At 34.4% G+C, this 8,532-nt stretch overlaps 2 protein-coding genes across 3 annotated transcripts; both read left to right on the top strand.

The window, feature by feature from the left end:
• Positions 1–119: 119 nt before the first annotated feature.
• Positions 120–5,448, top strand: LOC147534404 (flap endonuclease GEN-like 1). Of its 2 annotated transcripts, XR_015228074.1 has the most exons (9): positions 120–450; positions 557–733; positions 2,439–2,609; positions 2,908–3,089; positions 3,216–3,465; positions 3,672–3,807; positions 4,075–4,550; positions 4,937–5,292; positions 5,402–5,448. XR_015228074.1 is itself a non-coding variant. In XM_086649612.1 (8 exons), exons 1-8 carry the CDS (start codon positions 256–258, stop codon positions 5,201–5,203), a joined length of 1,854 nt encoding a protein of 617 aa, XP_086505738.1. In that variant the 5' UTR covers positions 120–255; the 3' UTR covers positions 5,204–5,327. The 2 variants fall into 2 exon arrangements, 1 of the variants encoding a protein (XP_086505738.1); XM_086649612.1 differs by lacking the exon at positions 5,402–5,448 and having other exon boundaries at positions 4,937–5,327.
• A 147-nt stretch (positions 5,449–5,595) lies between these two features.
• LOC147534405 (putative ubiquitin-conjugating enzyme E2 38) lies at positions 5,596–7,198 on the top strand. The gene has a single exon (XM_086650590.1). The coding sequence runs from the start codon at positions 5,641–5,643 to the stop codon at positions 6,928–6,930; it is 1,290 nt and encodes a 429-aa protein (XP_086506716.1). The 5' UTR covers positions 5,596–5,640; the 3' UTR covers positions 6,931–7,198.
• Positions 7,199–8,532: the final 1,334 nt, after the last annotated feature.

The following is an 8,532-nucleotide window of genomic DNA, read 5'->3' on the forward strand; positions in this document are numbered from 1 at the left end:
CGCAATAGGTTCAATAATTTCGGGTATACGGTGTACCCAAACACATTCGGTTCCGGGTCTAACGTTCATATCCGTATCCGAAAAAGATCCAAACTCATCAGTGTTGGTATTTTGCCCTTGAATGCGCAAGATAGCAGAAACCAGTCTTGTTGAACTCCAAGGAGCCGTTACTGCCCTACTCCGACGAACGAACAAACCACTTCGTCTTCTTCTTCTTCTTCTTCGTCCAAATCCATCAGACGCAAGTTAGCAATAATGGGTGTAGGGGGTAATTTCTGGGATTTTCTAAAACCCTACGCGAAAAACGAAGGTTTTGATTTCCTTAGAAACAAGAAAGTAGCAATTGATCTATCATTCTGGATTGTTCAACATGAAACTGCCCTAAAAAACAAAGCAAGAAATCCCCACCTCCGTCTTACTTTCTTCAGAACCATCAATCTCTTCTCCAAGGTACCCCCCTTTTTTTTTTTTAAAAAAAAACATTCCTTTTTTTAACTGACATGAATCCATGAAAATTTTCTGTTTTTTTTTTCTTTCTCTTGTATAAAAATTGCAGCTTGGAGCTTTTCCAGTATTTGTAATCGATGGGGTTCCTTCTCCGTTAAAGTCTAGGGCAAGAATTGAAAGGTTTTTTCGTTTTTCGGGTATTGATTTATCGAATTTGCCCAATGTGGAAGATGGTGTTTCTGTAGAAAGAAATGGAGCTTTTACTAAATGTGTTCAAGAATGCGTGGTAAGTTCTGTTTTAATCATTCAATTGGAGTTGTAATTTGATTTATTTGATTCATAAGGAACATAAAATGATTTATTTGGATAATCATCTATTAGTTCTTTGTAGAATTTAAATTTCGGACACTAATAATGCAGATTTTGATCAACTAAAGAGGGGATGGCATATATTTCTTATTGGATATCTATCTAGTTCCTAGTTAGATATCTTTTCATTATTACCATTTTGTTTACTAAGATATTCACAATTAGTAAAAATATCTCAAGATTAGAGGATATTTTCGAAGTAGTCAACTAGTGTTTTAGGCGATCAATAGAAGGCACAAGGAGCGTAATTTATGTGGCAAGCTAAATAAGTATAAAAACCTGCTTAGCTTGAGGGAGGCGTGTGGAAGCTATCGATATTAACCATTAATTGTTGAATGATGAAAATTTGCAGCATAAGTTATATATATATATATATATATATATATATATATATATATATTTCTAGATTCTTTGTTTTAATTACTTAATATATTGTTATGTCGAAGTCGTACACAACAAATATTCACTAAATAAGACTTTTTTTTTTTAAGTTCATCAAATATAGCGGATCTACGGTTAGCTCTGTCTGTTGAGCTATAGGTTTTAATAAAGTTGATATTATGGTATGAAATATTAATTAAAAATATCTTTTCTCTCTCTAGGAGTCCAGAGACCAATTTAGATATTGTAAAGCACACGGGGTTAGAATTTAGTAGATGCGCACTGCTCCAAAATCCAAGGTGTCAAGGATCAATATTTGGTAGGCCGGGTTTTGCTCATTCATTGTTCCATGTAACTATAGGTATAAACAGAGTACATATTTTCCATGGCCTCGCCCTTTAAGGTCGATAATGTTGTTTAAACGACGGTTTATGAGCTTATTCTATCATCTTAGTATATCAATGCCATACTATGTAATGATATTCTGTGGTACTTATGTATCTATTCCATCCTTCGATGCATTGTGCATGTTGGTGGTGAATTTCTCTAGTCCCTTGACATTCCATGTAGTCACAGACGACATCATTTACTTGTATGTCTTGGTTGTTGTGAATGCAAACAAATCACTCTGATGTTAAAGGAAACTAGTCTCGTATATCTGCCTCGCCAGGTATGAGCAACTATAGGAACACTTAAGACCCTTGAGTATGGAACGTTTGGAATATATTAAGCCATGTGGAGAAGAGTTCTAGCTCAGTGGCACATTATTCTCGGGTTTAAGCTCTCTCGGAAGAGGTATCAGAATGAGGTTCTAGCATTTGATTTTTGTTGCTGTTGATTCTAAAACCTAACCCTTGTTTTTAAGTTCTCATAGAAGACCTTTAGTTTTCAACTCTTTGCCAGACAAAAAGAGTTCTTTTGGTTTTTGTTTACTGTATGTAAGAAACATAAATTTTAGTCACTAAATTGGACAAACAGTTCAATTAAGCAAAAAAGAGTTCTTTTGGTTTATGATCAAAATAGTTCCTTAATTGTTTCACCCATGATTTTTTGTTATTTTTCCGTTATCTAAAGATTTGAAGTCATCGTTATCCCAATGCACGAAAAGAAACAACTTCAAATCTAATTGATTGACCTTAGAAGTTGTTTTCATCACTTCCCAACGTTTACATATTACTTGTTTTTCTTTTGTGCGCTTTTGGAACGTTTATTTTACTAATGCACTAAATTTGGAATGCCAGGAATTGCTTGAGATCCTCGGGATGCCCGTATTAAAAGCAAGATCTGAAGCCGAAGCACTTTGCGCTCAGTTAAACAGCGAAGGTCATGTTGATGCTTGTATTACAGCTGATAGTGATGCTTTCCTCTTTGGAGCCAAATGTGTGATTAAATGCCTTCAACGAACTTCTAAAGTAAGTTCTGACACAATTTTTTGTCACTATTTCTTGTGTTAGTCTATTTGCAAGACTTGATAAAATAGATATCTGAAGACCCTTCTTTCTTGGATAATCGTATGGATCATAAAATATGAAAGATTCACATATGATCTGTTTCTTTTGAGTTTTAAAGTTTGTGGTATTTTGAAGCTGAAAGAAGAAAAATTACATCAATTTTTGTTTTTACTCCATTGTTACTTAGTGGTTAACAAATTGAGTTGCCGTGGAGGAGTTCTCATCTCTCTAGGACACATGATCATCGCATTTTATGCAGGAACCTTTTGAGTGCTACTATATGTCAGATATTGAAGCTGGTCTTGGACTGAAGAGGACGCACTTGATTGCGATCTCTCTGTTAGTTGGAAATGACCACGATCTAAGCGGGGTGGCTGGAATCGGGATTGAGAAAGCTCTCCGCTTTGTTCGGATGTTTCCCGAAGATGAGATCTTAAGCAGGTACCTTATTTGAATTGATTACACATCTCATATTACACATACGAATTTGAATGTATTGTGTGTGTATGTTGATATATTATTCTACCAGTTTAAATCATTGTCATGTTATCAACGAAACTTTTGCAGGTTAAAGGAAGTTGGCAAGGGAGATATTCCGCTATCTCAGATGGATATTGAACCTTTTATTGATCGTGATAAATGTTATTTAAATGAGAGTTCATCGAAGACAAAGTCTCCTCACTGTTCTCATTGTGGACACCCTGGCAGCAAGAGAGCTCATGTTGATCTCCCATGCCAGTATTGCATGATTAATTATAACGAGAGTTGTCTCCAAAAGCCATTAGGATTTAAATGTGAATGCTCCTCTTGCATCATGGTATTCGATTTCCCTAATATGCTATATTATGGTATTCCGGCCAAGAGGCTAGGCTGGGCCTTATTAATTGGGTCAGGGCCCAGGGCCAGTCCAGGCTCGGGCTGCTCGTGCCGCTCGGGTTGATTGATACGCCTATGGTGTGATTAATTTAACATATCTATTCATCTCTTTAGTAGATATAAGTTTTTATGATCTTTCTATGGTAGGATAGGAAAGAAAAAGAACAGAAGAAGCAGAAGAATTGGCTAATTAACACATGCAGTAGAATCGCAATGGAGCAGAATTTTCCTAACATGGAGATCGTTAACATGTATTTAAGCCAGAATCATGGAAATATAAGAGGTATATCTGATTATAATCTACAGTTTTATGCTGAAATTCACTTTTAAACATTTTAGCGAGACGACATAGAAACTGTGATATGGTATTGGTAAAATGGTTTTACTTTTTTCCTCGTTAAATACTCTCTCACGATCATCATGAATAATGTGCACTCGATAACCCAATATTTTTCACTTTCCTAGATCGTCAAATGAACAAAAGACCTTACTTTTACTCGTGTTTTATATTTAAAAATATAAATGGTGTAATGTTGTTATTCTTGGGCAGGAAAAGAGAGCATTTCTCTAGTGTGGAAAGAACCAAAGGTCGATGAACTGATTGACTTCCTAGGTTACCATCAGAGTTGGGACCCTTCTTATGTTCGACAGAGATTGCTTCCTATTTTGTCTACTAATCTCTTGAGAGAGATGACTTCAAATCCAACAAAATGTTTATTATTGCATGAACAATACGAGTTTCATTCAATACAGAGAGAGAAGATAAGATGCGGTCACCCATTTTACTTGGTCAATTGGAAGAAAGTTGCTGCTGTGGATAATGCTAGTTACACAGTCCAGACCGAAACTGAAGATGTTCAAGAAGAAGATATCTTGGGGGTTAGCGAAATCGTGGATATTTTGGATGATGATGATGTCCCTGAGATTCGTGTTGATCACGGATGCTTGTTTTTGTCGACCGACGAAAATATGGAACTTGTTCAGACCGCTTTTCCGGAGGAGGTTAACAGATTTCTACAGGAAAAGGTATGGCATTACATCTTCATCTAAGATCTTATTTGCTTGGTACTAAATACTAACTATCGACATAGTTTATAAAATGACCTCTCCAACAAAAGAATATTTCCACCTGGATGACTCCAATAACAAAATATTTCAACGAAAGAATACGTCTATGTACCTGAACAAAATATCTTACGCTTTAGCGAGACCAAAATGTATACTGAAACCTGGGTTATGAGATAATAATGCACAAAAAGGAAAGCGGATAGAGAGAGCCATAATCAATCATGGATTCACGAATTGATTTTATTTTTGGTTATGAAAGCCCACATCGACTCAGTGCTCATTAGTCCTTTTAATGGTTATAAACCTTCATTTGTCATTTTTTCTTTTCTTTTACTCTACTGCAGGGAAAGAAAGAATCAAGGTCACGAAAAGGGAAATCTAGTGTGATATTTAAAGACGACCAGAAAACACCAGAAAGTCCAAGATCGAGTGGAGTTCAACTCAGTATCACCGAATTTTATCGGTCAACTAAAGTATCAGTTCAAGGAAAACAGACAGAAGAAACAAGTAAAGATTCAGATGATCAAACAAAAGGGTTGTCAAATAAGAGGACAAATTCGTCAAATTCAAATTTATCTAAGTCGGTAAGGCGTCGCCTTTTGTTTGATTAAATAGTATTATCCCATGTCTAGTTCAGAGTTATATCCTTTTGTTTTTCTTTTCTGTAAAAAAGAGAACAAGTGCCTGTAATTAAGTCCGAGTGGATGTTATTAATCAAAAACATTATGTGCTTAACCCTTGGAGATAATCTAGTTCACGTTGTTTTTTTTTTACGGAAGCTCTATCACCAAACCCTAAACTGATGACAGTTTTGTAATTTAAACTAATATAAATACAGGTGCCCTTGTTTTTATTTTAGAAACTCCTTAAAAAAATAGTTGCAAGTTTTTATATGGATGGTTTTAGTAAAACACTAATCCTATATCAACACAAAGAACGTGAATAGAAGTCCCTATAAATTAGAATCTCTACCTTATCACAAATATATATATTGTGGTGGGTGGGTGGGCAGTAGATAGAAGAAGAAAGCAGTAAAGCAAGCGTGAGAATGGAGGATTCTCCTTTGAGGGTAGAAAGAGAAAGGTTGCGGGATGAAATACAAAGCATAAGAGATGAAATATTGAAGATAAAAAGGAAAGTGAGGATGAAAAACAAAGTTAATAGTAGTACAAAAGATCAAGAAGTGATCAAAAAGATTGATATAGTAATTGACGATGGATTAGCATTAACACAACCACAAGAAGAGAATCCTCCTCCTCCTCCTCCTCCTCCTCCTAAGTTCAAGAATTTTGATATAATTAAAGCACAAGTTGATGATGAAGGTTACGAGATATCAATTAAGGATCATTATTACTATGACTACTATGCTAAAGATACAAAATACTATACCAACCCAACTAAAACAAGAATAATGGAAGAAAAAAAGATTCTAGAAAAAAGTCTCCCACCCGATTCAAATATCTATGTCAAAGCTTATGAAGCTAGAATCGGTCTCCTTAGAGCAGTCATTATCGGTCCATCAGGTACCCCTTACCAAGACGGTCTTTTCTTTTTTGACATCTATTTCCCACCCGATTACCCTAATCTTCCACCAATGTTTTACTACCACTCTTTTGGTTTTAACTTGAATCCAAATCTACACACTAATAATGGGGGAGAGGTTTGTATTAGCCTTTTGAACATTTCTGATCAAGGAGCTCAAAATAATGAAAAATATTGGAACCCCTCCCAATCCAACCTGCTCCAAGTTCTTCTGTTTATTCAAGCTTTTGTTCTAAACGATAAACCTTATTTTAACAACACCCCCAGACCCAGACCCAGTATTACTATTAAAACTACTGGGGACGACGACGACGAGAAGAAGAAGGACAAATTATCTTTAGATTATAACAGAGAGGTGTTTCATTTAAGTTGCAAAACAATGTTGAGTGTTTTAGCTACTCCACCAAATCATTTCGAAGAATTTGTTTCTCACCATTTTAGGTGTCGTGCTAATACTATTTTAACTAGTTATAAAGCTTACAGAAAGAATTACCCATCCTCTAAAGCAATCAAAGCAACCACCATCTATATGTTTATTACTTTGACTTATTTGAAGCTTCATCGGGCGTTTATAATGAACGGATGGGATTTCATAGCAGAAGACAAGGATGATTGGAATTTCATGCGCGATGACATCTTTGATTATTACCCTCGGTATATTAGAGACTCGATTATATGTATGGGTAGTTCAGGTTGTATTTTGTTTGTCTGCTTTTGCCTTCTCCTTGCACTAGGTCTTCGTCAAGAATTGCACAGGCGTTCTACTCCTAGTACTGGGCCGTTGTGGGGGTTTTAAATGGCGGGCTGAGTAGAGTTATTTTTTCTTCTTTCTTTTTTTGATATAATTTTTTCTTCTTTCAATTACATAAATTACCTAAGTTATCTTTAAATTGGAAATTTCATCCAGAAAAATCTTTCATTAGAAAAATGACATCAGTTATCTATTAGTAGTATTTATCTATGCTTAGTGGAGCTTTGTAACTTTGATTAAGTTTTTGTAGGGTATTAATTTAAATTGGGTAACGAACTATTCTAGTTATAAACTAATTTGAAAAATTTATACATCTGAAATTTCAACCTTTGAACTGATGGTAGTTCAACAAAAGAAAAAATTCTTCCGCTAATTTGTTTTTAAATTTACTGTAAGTAGATCACCATTTCTTTCAACAAAAAAAAGAAGAAGAAGTAGATCACCATTTTGAAATTTGCTTGGATCTTGGCAAATGTATATATATGAGTATCCATACATGATACATACAAACACACACTCCGCATAGGTATTATAGGGTAAATTGAGGGCATTACTAAGCGTCTTACGTCCCGCAAATATTAATTGGTCGGGCTCGGGCGAAATGCTGATAACACTTTAAAATTTGAGTTTGACTCATTTATTTCACCGGGTCGGTCGGGATGAACCCGTCTTCAGGTTTCGAGTGCCCGTAAACTCTTGAGAGTTTCAAGATCTGTAAACCGCAAGAAATCTCTCTGTTATTTTGTTAAAGAAAATTAGTTCTCAAAGTTCCCGTTTCATAAAAAAAAAAAAAACAAGTTTCCTTTTCACTATTTCTTTTTTATTAAATTGCTAAACAACACCAAAATTAGTTTATTGATTTTATTTAGCAAAGTATTATTTTGAATCTTAAATTGCTAAATACAACTATGTTTTAACTCGCCAAAATTATTTACTAGACATAACTTCTTTTTTATTAAATTATTAAATAAAAATAGAATTTATTTTAAGGTTAAACCAAGCTTGACTAAGTCATAGTACTCTCTTCAACAAAAAAAAAAAGTCACATAGCCGTTTTATTTAATGAAATATACACTATCAAGGTTTAAATCAAGCTTGATTAAGTCATAGGAGTTAGGATTATTTTCTCAAAAAAAAGTAGTTCGGTTATATTTGATTTTTTTTTCTTGTAGCGTTGGATTTAGCAAATAAAAAAGAATTAGTTGTGTTTAGCAAATAGCTTTGTGAAGCATATGATTGTCATTTGACACCTAAGATTTGTATCAAAGTAACATCTTGATACAAAACCGTGCCGAAGTGGGTAAAGGTACTTTCTTTGTGATACACTTGGAACGCATTTAGCATTCATGTTACTTATGCCTTCTCTTTATACTAGTTACTTGTAACGAATTGCCCACGAATTTTGAGAACAACAGCTGATATAGGAGTAACATTTGTATAGCTTTCACTTTAAATGAACCATCATATTGTTTTAACGAATTGCACATTAATAATCCTTCTTCTCATTTTGTTTGTCTTTATGAACATAAACTCTTTGGGAGTTAAAATAGACTAAAACTTAATTTTCAACATCAAAATTAATTTTTATATTTTTGTCTCCTAATCTTTATTTCACCACCAGCATCTTTTTTTTTTTTTTTTTCGAGG

The sequence above is a fragment of the Eschscholzia californica genome, unplaced genomic scaffold, assembly GCF_041429995.1.
Source record: "Eschscholzia californica isolate CP2 unplaced genomic scaffold, dmEscCali1.0.p SCAF_6, whole genome shotgun sequence".
NCBI classification, from domain to species: Eukaryota; Viridiplantae; Streptophyta; class Magnoliopsida; order Ranunculales; family Papaveraceae; genus Eschscholzia; species Eschscholzia californica.